The sequence below is a fragment of the Poecilia latipinna genome, unplaced genomic scaffold (genome assembly GCF_001443285.1).
Source record: "Poecilia latipinna isolate Pla-1442-1.1 unplaced genomic scaffold, P_latipinna-1.0 Scaffold3362, whole genome shotgun sequence".
NCBI lineage: Eukaryota > Metazoa > Chordata > Actinopteri > Cyprinodontiformes > Poeciliidae > Poecilia > Poecilia latipinna.
Window position 1 is genome coordinate 7798 of NW_015115978.1, and position 14337 is coordinate 22134.

At 38.5% G+C, this 14337-nt stretch overlaps 1 protein-coding gene across 3 annotated transcripts; it reads left to right on the forward strand.

The window, feature by feature from the left end:
- The first annotated feature begins 3027 nt into the window (after window positions 1-3027).
- On the forward strand, window positions 3028-5893 carry LOC106940791 (uncharacterized). 3 transcript variants are annotated; one of them, XM_015023618.1, is made up of 6 exons: window positions 3028-3123; window positions 4141-4173; window positions 4281-4351; window positions 4488-4656; window positions 4788-4823; window positions 5398-5893. In XM_015023618.1, exons 2-6 carry the CDS (start codon window positions 4152-4154, stop codon window positions 5787-5789), a joined length of 690 nt encoding a protein of 229 aa, XP_014879104.1. In that variant the 5' UTR covers window positions 3028-3123; window positions 4141-4151; the 3' UTR covers window positions 5790-5893. The 3 variants fall into 3 exon arrangements, with proteins under 3 accessions (XP_014879104.1, XP_014879107.1, XP_014879105.1); XM_015023621.1 differs by lacking the exon at window positions 4788-4823; XM_015023619.1 differs by lacking the exon at window positions 3028-3123 and having other exon boundaries at window positions 4120-4173.
- The last annotated feature ends 8444 nt before the right edge of the window (window positions 5894-14337 follow it).

A 14337-nucleotide genomic window follows, 5' to 3' on the forward strand; every position in this document is an offset into this window, starting at 1 on the left:
ATGTCTACTTGTAATTTGTTATGTTTGTAATATTGGTTTACATCAGGGGTCCCCAAGCTACGGCCCGCGGGCCGGATCTGGCCCGCCTCCTCATTTGGTCCGGCCCCCTGAACAATACCGGATCTGGCCTGCCTCCTCATTTGGTCCAGCCCCCTGAACAATACCGGATCCGGCCCGCCTCCTCATTTGGTCCGGCCCCCTGAACAATACCAGAGAGCATTCAGTGTTTTTTTTTCATATATTGTATTTTCCGGTTTATATGTGGATTTTTCTTCAACCACCAGGGGGCTTTTGAGCAAATGTGAAACTTACTTTCCCTCAATGGAATATATACTCGTCAGTCCCAGTCACCGTTTCTCTCACGGTTTTTTCCATTTGCATTCTGGGTAAAAATCGATCTAAAAACGCGAATATGTCGTTGGCAGTAATCCAATCATTTTGCTTCTCTGTGCAGGAAACCAAGATGGGTTGCTCATGTGAGTGACCACAGAGGCTCATTCTATTATCTAACTTTCCATATGTCTGTTTGGTTCTTATGTTTTTTCTGTTTTACATTTTGACAACAGACTCAATCAGTGTGGAGACGGTTGTCAGTGGGCAAACCTTCGGTTCTGATGAAGCTCTGATGAAACAGGTGCAGAGCAAGATAAGGCTGGAGGGCAGAACCGAGGACGGGCAGTACACCATCGTCTTCTGTCCAATCAGCTCTCGGGTTGGATCAGATGTGGAAGCGGCTCTAAGAAATGTGCCGGGTAAGATATCAGGTATCATTTTTATTGATAACATCATGCTCTGTTTTATTTTGCTTGGTAAAAGACATGTAGGGAGATGATCACACACACATCACGCTACTGTTTTTATCCAGACAGCATGTTAGATTTAGGAAATAATACATTTTTGAAAATCAACTTTTTAGAGTTTTGCATCATGCTATAATGTTATTCCCTCTTCAAAAACATATACGGAGTGATGCTTTGATTCTTTCATGCATGACTGAGAAATACTTTAATCTCCCATGGCAACCATTCAACTAGGAAAACATCTGGGTGGGTCTAAGCCACTCTTCAAGAATTAAGTTCCTCCTCTGAGCTGCAGTTTCCAAACATCTGCCTCAGATGTTTGGAAACTGCTGATAGCAGCCCTCTCCCTCTCAGCTCCTTCAGACTAGCCAGCAGCAATTAGCAAACACCTGGTGGAGCTGAGCATCTGCTCAGCTCATTAAAGGAGCCAGTGTAACCCTGGTGAAAATGTTGTTGAAGGGTTAATAGAGGAGCCATGTTGTGATGACTTCCTGAAGGCAGAGTTTCAGAAAGACCAGGAGCTTCTTAAAGAGACAGAGGCCCAATTTCAAGGTGTTAAATCCGGGAGTAAAATATCATATCTCTTCTTTCTCCCTACAGACAGTAAAAGGATCATCCTAATTTTGATGCATCATACCAGAGATGTTGACTACTCGACTGCTGGAATCTCGTGGTCAGAAATGCATCCAAACGTTGACCTTGATGTTCATGTCCTCTTCCATGAAAGTGTGCCGGGTTTGCTCATCTGTTCCAAGAACATGGAGGCTGTGGATCAAATACAAACATTTTTTAAACAATACAGAACAAAGTTAATCCTGAGGCACCTTAAGAGAATCTGTCTGTGTGGCTGCTGTCTGTCTAAGGAAGAATGGATCCACCAGCAGGACCAATAAACAGTTACTCAGTGATTAACTATGATGTGTTTTTGGAAAACAGCTCATATGAATACAAACATTCTGATATGATGATATGATATGTGTCATTGTCAGAAAACAAGATAAATATAAAAAAAATTAAAACAGATTGTCATTACTTTAAATCAAATTGAAAAAGCATAATTTAGTTTGGAGAATTTAAAATAACCAGAACATGTAAAATTATATAAAGTCTTAAGCGGCTTGAGTTTAATGCTTACTTTAAACTCAGGTGTTATGTTGTTGATGGTATCCTCTCTTGGTAGGGATGCAGGTCCAACCTAATTTGCACAAGATGTGTTTATTTTCTTTCTAAGTGCTTTTTGAGTCATATTACGTTATTATGTAGCAGTCATAGGATACTAGCATCTGTACAATTATTGTTTTCTTGCACCACCTTTGTGATTTTTATATAAGAAGCATGAAAATTTTTCTTTGAAATCAATCATTTACATGTTATTACCTAAAAAGCAGACTGGGGTTTTAGGTGCTTTCAGTCTCAACAAATAACAAGTACAAGTGTCTGTGTGTGTGTGTGTGTGTGTGTGTGTGTGCGTGTGTGTGCGTGTGTCTGACTGTGTGTCTGTGCGTGCGTGTGTGCGTGTGTGTGTGCTTCCTTGTTATTCAGTGTAAGGACCTTTATTCCATTTAAAAATGTTTGTGGCTGTTTCATTTACCATGGAAATAAATATTAAATATTCAGTAAGTCTCAGAGCATTATTCGATGATTATTACTTGTTTATACAGAAAACTACAATAAATGACAGTTTAAAACCTTAAGAATATCTTACGATTTAGCAACAGATTACTCAGGAGGTTGTAACATAATATAACTTATCTTAATCTGAAGCACAGAAAGATAACATGTAGAATTTATTAACCAATACCTACTAACTCAACCAAGTGGTTTTCAGTGTTGGTTGCATTTTATGTATTTTATGTTCACTGTTTTTATTTGACATTATTTTTATCAAAATTTTCTTTCTGTTTGGGTTTTTTGTAAATGTTTTCTTTTAAAAGACATTTTGTTGCTCATTATGGATTTGTAAAGGCAATAAAAGAGTCAAACATCCAAGGGTGTGACTACTTTTTATAGGCGCCCACTTATGTGCTGATGTAATTCATTCTGTTCATATTCTACTTCATATTTAAAAAATTTTATTTATGGGGGTCGAGGGTTACATTATTTTTGTCATTGTCAGTGAAATGTATTAGTAAATTTGCTGCTGATGAGCAAAAACGTGGACTTTAAACAGTGTGTTGCCATGGAGGAATCTCAGATAAGCAAGCTTGCTGTAAACCACGTGGTTTGTCTTAAAGTGAAAGTGAAAGTGTTTTCTGCCAGCTGCTTGGTCATCCTGCACCGTCTTTCACTCTTATTTTCAGCTGCTGCAACACAAACAGCAAAGGTAGGAGACAAGATGTTTCATTGTCATTCTGAGCTTTGTTGATTTTTTTGTCATTAAAAAGGAAATAAACGTGAGAAATGTAGCTGGTCAAACAGGCTTTGTTTTTGTCTTAGAACTTGCAACATTCTCTGACATTTATGACTACATATAAGTAATCTGAAAGGTTAAATCGCGGTTACTACCATGCTTGTAAAATTGTTGTTTTTTTCCAGCGTGAACTTGTTTTTGGAGGAAAAATATAGTTCTGATATTGAAGTCACATAAAGCGGCTTGTTTTACTTCTTGTTTCCTAATTGTCCTTTCAGCAGTGGTTTCAGAACAACTCTCGTCTTCTTCCCTAAATACACACATTGTAACAAAAACATGTATGGAAAGCCAAACGTGCCACAAATACGGAAATCAAAATGTCACATTTTTTTTTATTTCTATTTCAATTATTTGAAATTCAATAATATTTTCACTTCATGTCTGTGAGATATATCTAATGATGATATCTCCACCTAAATCTCTCAGAGTTGTAAACTGTTGAAAAGAAGTTAGCCCCTCTGAGTTATTTTGATATTCAAAGCAGACTTTAGCTGAGTTGCTGTGGCAGTTAGCCAATCATAAAATCGGGTCTATTCAGTGAAACACAGCAGTAATATCAATTATTTCAGAATTTACATCATACAGACTTCATTCACACTTGTTTAATTATCTACCATGTCTCCTGTGGTCTTTTTTAATGTAAATCAGCAACACGTCAGAGGAAACAGGCTACTTTTGCTTTGCATGGTCCGCGCCTAATGATGATGATGAAGTATGATGGCACGGATTGAGTTATGTTGTAAAATCTGGATCCATTTGCCCCTTTTTGACATTGAACACCCACAAAGGTCTCTGCATAATGTTGGTGATCTTTAGCCCTACTGGAACGAATGTCTCTAAACTTTCCACCTCAAAGAACCATAAATATAGTTTTCCTTTCCAGAGAAAAAAATACATGGATTGATGTTGCTGTGCATATATTTATTCTAGGAAGCCAAAAGATGAACTTATTTTGCTGTGGAGGTGAGTGGGCAGCTCAGCTAATATGAATACCAAATTAACACTGAATTATTCTATATACTAATGACTGATTCTTTTTTCATCTTCTTTTATTTGTGTAAATGTCTCAGGTCAGAGCCAGAAAATCGAACCATATGAACCTGGTGAAGCTTCCTTAACAGACCAGATGGAGGCGCTAAAGGTAACAGGTGTAAACAAGCAGAGGCACGACATCCTTCATATCTTGTCATGATGGCCCAGATGCGTTGCCAGCTCAGCAGCATTTTTCATAGAAAGCGATCAGTACATTTTTCTTGGTTGTTTCACTGTGAATTTAGCTCAAGAAAGTCACTACTGGGGAAACGTTTGGGGCAGACGACGCTGTGTTGAGACAAGTTCTGAAGAAGGTAACGAGCAGCAAGAAGCAGAAACAGCACCTCATTGTTTTCTGTCCCATCACGTCCCGGGTTGGCTCAGATGTGGAAGCAGCCATGGCAACTGTGAAAAGTATGAAACTATAACTCATCTTTGTTTTCAAATAGTTTTTTAATCAAAAATAATCATGAAACTATAGATGAAAGTCTCAAAGCTTTGCTGTCACGGATGCATGTGAAGATGGTTTTATTTCCCCGTTTTAGGTTTGACCAACAATGAACAACCACAACAGGCACAAGGTAACCCATGTTATCAAGACTTGTATTCCTGAGCAATTAACCCAAATCATTTACGTTTAATACATTTCATTTTTCTGCGTGGAGTTGAAACAATAGACTATCAGCTCATTATGTAAAAGTCCTTGTGCTGGGAACCATGTGAGACTAACTTATTTGTTTCCTGACACATTTTTATGTTGATAATGTCAACGGGGTCAAATACCGATCCACAGGTTTGTGTCTGTGACTTTCTGTGTAAATATCACAATTTATTTTTTTCAAATTTTGAGATTTACGGCACTTAGACATGTAACACCATTTGGAGAACTCTAAAAAAAACCATGCCTTATTAGCAAACTCTGTTCATTTCAAGTCATTCAATCAGACCCAGAGAGGCAAAACATTTGATAGCAATTCAACATAACATCTGAATGAAATCCTGGATGTTTTCATGACTTAAGCAGAAAAGTGCGAAGTCTTCTTGATAATATACTTTCCGATTTGTACGATAAACAGATTTAAGGATTGATTTTAAAGCATGCTCTAGTGGTGTAGAAGTCTAACGTTGAGCTGCATTTCTTCTTTCTTTCAACAGATTATGGAGGTCTCATCCTGGTTTTGATGCACCACACCCGAGATCCTGACTACTCAACTGGTGGGACAAATTGGTCTGAAACAACCAGTAATGTTGCCTTGTATGTTCATGTTTTGTTTCACGACACCGAGCGGGGTTTACTGAAATGTTCACAAAACGACAAGGCAGTGGGTCAAATTGTAGACTTTTTAAATAAAAAGAACCCCAGACAAGCTAATGACGACAAAAACAAAAATGGAAAGCATAAACCAGATCAACAGAATAAACAAAACAAAAAGAATAAATCACACCAAACAGAAGCGAGACAGACGGAATCGTGTGAACCAGAACAAAAGCAGAAAAAGAGAAAGAGAGTAAGGAATTTTTTACGTTCATGTAAATGCTGTCTATAAGTGAAGGGAAGCTAAACTGCTATGAGCAAATAAATAGCATGAACAATGATAAACACAAAAGCATCAAAGACATGAGAAATGATCCCATGTTATCAATCAATAAAATTTTTTTGTATAGCGCATTTCAGCAGCAAGGCATTTCATTTCAAAGTGCTTCACATAATTAAAATAAAAACAGCATGTGAGAAAAAGAAAGAGATTTAAAAAAACATAAAAAGATAAAAACATTAAAATCACCAAAACAGTGAGAAAGAGACATTTTGAAAAAGATTAAAAAAGATAAAAACATTAAAACCCGCACCCCTTTGAGGACTTCAGTTAAATGTCGTTTAACTGGGTTATGCCTGATATATGCTGTTTTAATCAATGTTTATATATATTTGCTATGGATTATGCAACTCAGTACCTGAAATGAATCCTGTTGAGGAAGGTGTGCAAAATGTGTCCCGATGAGGCTTGTTTGATTAAACATACCCTTTTGAAAAACAAAACAAAACAAAAAAGCAAGTTTGTATTGTTTTTCATCACTAACCCCACTGTTCTGCAATAACAAACTAATTTTGTTTGTGTGATGCAATATTTTAATCTTAAATGTCACATTTTGATTATCTGTTAGTGGAAACTCTTCACGATTAGCAGAAATAAAGGCTTGGAAACATCGGTCTGTGGGTACTCAATCTATATAGTGTGTTTCAATTATTTAGATGATCGAGTTACTAAATAGTCAAACTTTTCAGTGATATTTTAATTCATTATGAGCATATGCATTTTGTCCTTTTTTCGTGGTGGTGTGGACTGGAAGAACCTCTGGTAGCAGTCAGTCTGGCAGCAATGCTGACGTGGCCTCTGACTGAAGAACTGCAGCAAAAATTGGTTCTACAAAGTATTGAATGCTAGTACTAGGGCCACGCTAAAAAGATAAAAACAATTAAATTACGAGAATAAAGTCATAAAATGACGAGAATAGTGAAAATAATACAATAAAGTAATAATGTTACAACTTTAATCTCATATTATTTCTATGTTATTTTTGTATGACTTCAACATACGTTCTCCAAACAGAAGCCTTCTTCCAAAAAAATCTGTTTTCATTAAAAAAAAAAATCCTGAAAAGCAAAAATGAAATCACAATAATAACAGCAAACACATAAAAATATCTAATTCATTTGTGAGAAAACCTGTGTTCTTTCACAGTAGCTGTGTGAAAATAAGTTATCTAAATAAAGTTTTATAAGCCTGTTTGCAGGCCTCACCAGGAAGTGACAAGCAAATCAAGAACAGAAAAGTAATGGATGTGAACAAGGGGTCTGTCAGCTCTACGTTCTGTCCTCTATAAAATCTGTCTGTGTCTCTCCACCTTCCTGTGTGTCCAATAACTGTTCACTCACAGCTGCGTTTTAAACTCTTATCTTCCTTTTCCAGAAACTGTTTGGGTCAACTTTTCTAAAGCTTTCTGGCTTCTGACTCACTCGGATTGAATGTTTTCAATTAAACCTCAGCTGCTGCACAGATACTGGACCAGACGGCTGCAGCTCTGAGAAGGTGGAGAAAAATATTGATCAGCTGTCGCCTTGGTAACAGCCGACGACGGCGAAGAAAATAAAAAAATAATAATTGTACGAGAATCAAATCATAGTATTAGGAGAATGATGTCATAATATTACAAAAATACAATATGGGAACTAAACTTGTAATAACATGAGAAAAAGGTCATAATATTGCAAGAATAAAGACAGAATAATGAGAATAAAGTTGTATTACAAGAATAACGTTGAAATAAAAAGAATAAAGTCACATTACTCAAAATTACTATAAAAATAATCAGCATTATAATACTTTGGAATAAAGGTTAAATACAAATACTAGAACAAAGTTATGATGACTTAATTCTAGTATTTTTATTTCAACTTTATTCTTGTAATCTTTATACTTTATTCTTGTAAAATAAAAATTAATTCTTGATATGGCCGTAATACTCTGTTGTTGCAACCAGTTTGACTCATTTTTTTCTTACTTCTAATTCCCTTTCCACCACCAACAAACACAGAAACTGACAAACAGGTGAACATCCACTGTGTCCTTATTTAATCCTAAAGTAACAGGCCTCTGAAAGCCTCTGATGTTTGTATCATCACCCTGTTAATGAAGGTTTTCTAAACTGTGGGCTGAAACAAAATGTCTGAGGTGTGTGATAATTAACTCTACTGGGGGGTCAGTGAGGCTTCAGGAGATAAACCATAATAAAGTAATAAACCGTATATGTATTTGTATTTAAAATGGCGTTATTGTGAGTAAAGAAGATTTAAAGTCAAATTCATTGGTTGTGTGCACAAACGTAGGTCTGTTGGAATGACCAGCTGCTTTTCATCATTCTGAATGTTTATTTACTTTCCTCAAGTTCATAATTTTATGTATTTATTTATTTACCACAAGTAAGGAACCTGTTACTGATGCCTCAATTCAGTTGTTTCTGGATTTTCAAAAACAAAAAAAGAATCAAAGCCTGTTTACATCGGAGAGGAACTTGTGACTTTCCAAAATCTGAAAATGATTTATTTAATGAGATCATTGGCAAAGAAATAAACTTAAGCACATTGCTAATAAAGTATTTTCATGTCACTTTTAAGGTAAGTCCTAAAAAAGTGAATAAATTGAAAAAGTTAATAATTGCAATCAGAAATACAAAAGTTTTTTAAAAAATTGGTTTAATCAGCACCGACTCTGAATTCATCTGTCGCCTCAGACTCTTTTTAACAGTATATGAATTATTCCTCGTGTATTCAATCATTTTTTTCTGTCATTATTCATACATAAGAATAAGCAATCATGACCATGACTTGTCCCACTGATAAAGGTGACCTCGGATCATAATCACATTTTAAACTTCTTGTCTACAAGATGAAAGACAGTTTCTCCTTGAGTTCACTTTTATTCATCAGTGCCACATGTAGAAATAACTTCCTGTGCTCAGACCTTCTCGTTACTTACCACGCTGCACTGTATGACTTCACATGTAGAGGAAGTCATACACTTCCTCTAAATTAACAACCTGCTGTTAATTTATAAACACAGGCTGTTAATAAATGAGATACATTTATATACAGCCTGCTTACTTGACATCTGGAGCTCTGTCATCCGAATTTAATCTGCTGACAGAAGCAGGAAACATGAAATCAAACGTTTGGGTTATTATGATTCAATGTCTGAACAACCGTTACACCTGTGATGTGGAGCCATTATAGAAATAAAGAAGGAAAAGGGGAAAAGAGCCTCCAACTGAGACACAGAGAGAGCAGAGAGAACAAACAGGAAGAGCTCAGTCCTGTCTGTCTATGGCTCCGTTTTGGTCATTTATCACACGGTAGAAGAAAAAAAAAAACTACATTTTTAAGAGGTCATGAGATCAACATTTCCATTGTGAAGCACGGCGGTGACAGACTGATGTTTATAGAGAGACAGACTGACAGACCAAGTCAAAGTTCAGATTTAAATTTAAAAAATAAGATTGTGATTTTTATTTTTTTCACATAGCTGTTATATCATACGTTGTGTCAGTTTATCACGTAAAAACTAATTTGAAATCCTTTGTAGTTTGTTGTTCTTGCATGACAAAGTCTCTAAAAGTCTGAGGGATGTAAATATGGTTGCATTATAAATGTCAAAAAGTAGAAGATACTGAATGGTTTGGGATGTGATGAATAACAGCATGTTTTTTTTTAAAAAAAAAAACAAGTTTATTTTACATCACAATACAAGATAATGTAACTAAACATTATATTAGTGAAAAAGAAAAAAAACAGAAAGTATTGTGGGTTAATGAATGAATGTTAATGACATATTAGGTAAAATCTTGTCTGGTTCTTTTGTTTTGCTTGCATAAACCCAGAAAGGCATAAAACTATCTGCTTCCGTTTCTATAAGTTTAAGTCTAAGAAACATTTAAAGTCATACTTTGTCTAAAAAAATGTCATTTTGAAATCTTTCACCAATATTATATGAAAATATTTTTTCTCATATTTAGAATACGGATTGGCTAGATTATCAATATATCTAGTATGTAGCTGTAGATTTCAGATTGAATCTAAAGATTTTTATTCCACAGCATCACCCACAGGCGTCACCACAATCGATGGCATCTTAGTGAAAACTGCAGAGTTTCTTGTGGAGCAGTGGGAGCCGCAGCGGCCTGAATCGAGGCCCCAGAGCCGCTGTTTCATCCCAGTCGGTGAACATGGAGCCGTCACACCGACACGACGTGCTCTCCCAGCGGATTCAACACACATTTACCCGCGGTGGAGGTCTGGAGCTGCACACACCCTCCATCAGAGCTTTCTCTAACTAGGTTGGGCTTCGACCCGCAGTGACTCACAAATTAGATTTTTATGACGTTCCTCACTCCAGACGGGGTCAGTGACAAATCCTCCGTCATTCCCATCTCCCTCCGCGGGAACTGCTTTTCGTCCGCCGACGTAACGAAATGAGCCGCTTCAGGGAGTAATAACTTGTGAATGAGGAGCTGCTGCTGGCAGCAGGGGGGCTAATTTTACCCGTTTCCTCTCCTGAAGTGGCATAAAAATTAAAATGGTCCAAATTGAGCGCGTGCTGTAAAAGTGATGTCGCGCGCAGCCAGGAAGCGGTCACATCCGCCGCGTCCCGCTGTTTAAACCGCTGTTGATTGATGGAAACCGATAATAGTCGGGTTATTTCTGGAAGCCATGAGCTGAGACGCTTACGGAGATTACCTTTAATTTCTCACTTTGCTCCCCTGGTGAACGTGTCCGCTGGGAATAGAAGTGGACACAATTATTCAGTTATTCCGTCCACAGCTCCGCGAAGAAAGAAATAGATTCCCCACTTATGGATTAATGAAGGGATTTTTAGGCAGTTCTGCAAAAATCAGCGGTGATGTGTTGTTTTTCCCCCCCAATTAATTGAATTTAATTTATCCTTTCAAGCTACCACTTGAATTTGCTTTGATCTATATCGAAGGTGTCCAAACTTTTTGCAAGTAGGGCCAAAATTGTAAGGTTGAGAACTCAAGGGCCACATTTTTTATTATTATTATTAAAAGTGAAATTATTTATCCTTTAAGACATTTACTCAATGATATACTCCCCAGACAATATTTTAATAAAGCAAAATAGTCTAAGTTTTCCAGGCCTTTCACAGTTGCTGTACTAATTAGTTTCCAAACATTTCTTTAAGGTGTATTCTCCTCACTTTTTCTTTTTAACCACATTGTTATTTTACTTTTGGCAACAGCGGTTGCCAGTTTCATCAATGTATAATCAATAGACAAACATAGTTCATAAAAGAAAAACACTTTGTCTTGCATCTTAATAAATGTTGAAGATTTTATTTGGCTGTAAAAATCTCAAATTAATTGTGGAGTTGCTCCATTCTTGAATTGTGGACCGAGGGGCCACTAAAGCCATCTGCAGGGCCACACTTTGGACATCTCTGATCTGAGTCGTTCCATTACAGCCTCAGCCTCCAAACCAGCACCAAGAAGCACAGAGACATGTTATTTGCGCTTGACAGCCTCTCACATTAATTGGAAAGCAAATCTACAAACACGATGCTAGATCAGGAGGATCAGACTGAGACTGAAGAACAACAGGAAGATCAGGAAATTACTGGCATTATTGGAGCTCTTGATGCCACAGTTTTCAATTTGCTGTTTCCTCCTAAAGATCACAAAGCATGGGATTGTCTGTGAAAAGTTGGTTTTAAACTAGTTTTACTTCTTTGTTTGTGTGGCTCGAATCCACCGGAGGTTTGAGACAGCATGCATCGTCATCGTCCAAAACATGAAGCACAGCGAACAAACCGTGAGCTTCATTAGTCCTGTTAGCTGAGCTCATGCTGTCCTGCAGGCTGTTCATCGTACAGTTTCTCTCCTCAGACTGCATTCTGTGTTTATTGATGTGAACTAAGACCTGCTAAAATGAGATTCTGTTCAGGCCCTGGTGGATCTGAAGGTGTGAGCTCAGCTTCAGGGAATCATCTTCCATCTGTTACTGTGACATGAATGAGTGCCTGTGTGCTCTCTCCAGCTTGTTCTCCTGCCACGTAGAGGTGGGAACATCTGGAGGGACAGATGTTCTTCTCCTCTCCCAGTCCAGCTGTCCTCTAATGCTGGTTAGGATGGGAGTGTGTCAGAAAACCAGATGTGTCTTTGGATCCCTGAACAGAAAGTCAAAGGACATGTTTGAAACTTGGTGAGGTAACCTGTCTCTGCTCCTGTCAGTTGTTTGTTAGTCAAAATGTTCAATAAAATCCACATAAAAACAGACTGTGAAAGAACCACAGTGCTGGTTCTGTTGGACCTCAGTCCAGCTTTTGACCATGGCATAATTGTGGAACGGTTCAAGAGTTGGGTCGGACTCTTCAACTGGTTTGAATCTAAAGAACAGGGAGGTCTTTGTTTCAGCAGGACATTTCTCATCGAAGCAGGCAGAACCCCAAGGTTCAATCCTCAGACCCTCTTATTTAATGTCTATATGGTCCCACTGGCTCAGGTCACAACAGGAAATAAGATCAGCCACCATAACTACACAGACTTTACAACGTCACCAGGCGACTCCGATCCAATCCAAGCACTGGACAGATGATTAGAGCAAATCAATGAATGACGTTATCCAGCTGAACAGAAACAAAACTGAAGTTATCATCTTTGGTCCAAACCAGGAACGATCAAGAGAGACGGACCCAGCTTCAGTTATTACAGCTACAAACGAACATCAGGCCTGAAATCTGGGTGTGATGTTGGACTCAGACCTGAACCTTCACAGTCACATAAATCTATCCTCTCCGTCTTCCCGTCGCTGTTTTCCCTCATTAAATTCACACAGTTGTAACACAGTTCAGCCCAATTTAACGAGGCACAGTCTGATGATGTGCTGTAAGACAGATGATCCCATCAGCCATGAAACATCTGCTGCTGTCTGAACGCTGGAGCGAAGGCGCTGAAACCGGAGCGAGCGCCCACCGGCAGCCAGGCAGAGCTCCTCCACGTGAGAGACACTCGTCATCATGGCACCTGGTTTACTGTCGCATCGCATTGCAATGAAGAACAAGAGGAAATACGTTTATAATGGAACCGCTGGTAGTGGTGCGTTGAACTGGATTCAGAGACGCGGCTTTGGAGCTGGTCAAAAACAAAAACACAGCAATCTTGTTGCTCTTTAGATCCGCTAACTTCCATGTGTCGGTGAAGTTTACTCTCGTCTTCACTGACGGTAGAAAATAGTCCTATATGGAAACACACACAGTCAAAATGTTTTCATTTCCTGGAGCTAGAGGGCCTCCTTGTGGATGTTCATGCTAACTTTAAGGCTATTGGCCAAAACTACTGGAGAGTATCGTTGGCTAGGCAGAGTTACAACACTGAATACAGTTTCTCCTACCTATTCCAGTTTTCTAAATAACATCCTGCACCACCTACTCTGCTGTAAACACAGCAGCAGGACATGTTTAACAGTGACACCTGCCACCTGGGGGTTTGCCTATTAGTGCCAGTCATCTATGAGGTCCACGGCGTCCCAACCCCCGTCCTTCATTTCTCAGGTGGGCGAACTTTCCCCTCCAAAGGCTCGTTAGATTGTTGACCACTGTGCCTAAGAAACCGAGGGCGGCAGAGGTTTCCCAGCGAGTTTATTTCCAGATCGGTGAGAGAAAAGAAACAGAACCTGGCCAAATTTAACATATCGTCGTTTCCTACGTAGAGGGAACCATGTTGTTCTTGGATATGTTGTTCTCCAGTGATGCTTTTCCAACCATCAGTGTTTTGCATTTTAATGAACACAGTTTCTTCTTGTCTACATTCAGTGCTGCCAGCTCCAACCGGAGGGTGAATCCCTGCTGCGGCTCAGTGTGTGTGATGTAGTGACTGCAGACGGTCTGTGCAGCCTGGCGACTGGGGGACTTCAGGAGAAAACACATTTTGTTCTCTACTGGAAATGACACTGTGTTGACTTGACTTGGTACCAATGTAAATCTCTCTCCGTATTACAATTTATAAAAACCTGTAAACTGCCAAGATAATTTTTCTGGGATCACTTCTGATGCGACTTTGAGTGATTTTCAGGATTTGTGCCTTGCAGCGCTGCAGAAAAGCCACAGCAGAAAACACATGAGCGTCTCTCAGTCTTTAATCCATCAAAAGGCCCAGAGGGGTTGCCAGATACTCTTGGATGTGAAATGTTTTGATTTCCTCTACTCCTTTTCTCATTTTCAAAACCATATTTTACAAACACCAGCATCCAAGAGGCTTATTCTTTCGAACAGCCAGGTTAAATATTAAACAGAACCGTCCCTCTTCCTAATCTTGCCTGCTGTTCTCAACATGTCCTTTGGATTTTCTTTCTCTAATCAGACTCTGACTCTGGGCTCGTCTTTGTTTGGGACGACAGCAGTCAGCTCAACAAGGGTTTCTTCAACTTCCTTTACTGCTTTGTCATTATCTATGCCTTGGTCAATATGAGCTTTGTTTTTAAACTATAAACAGTGAGTCTGTCCTCCCCAGTACTGTTGGCATTACTTGCTC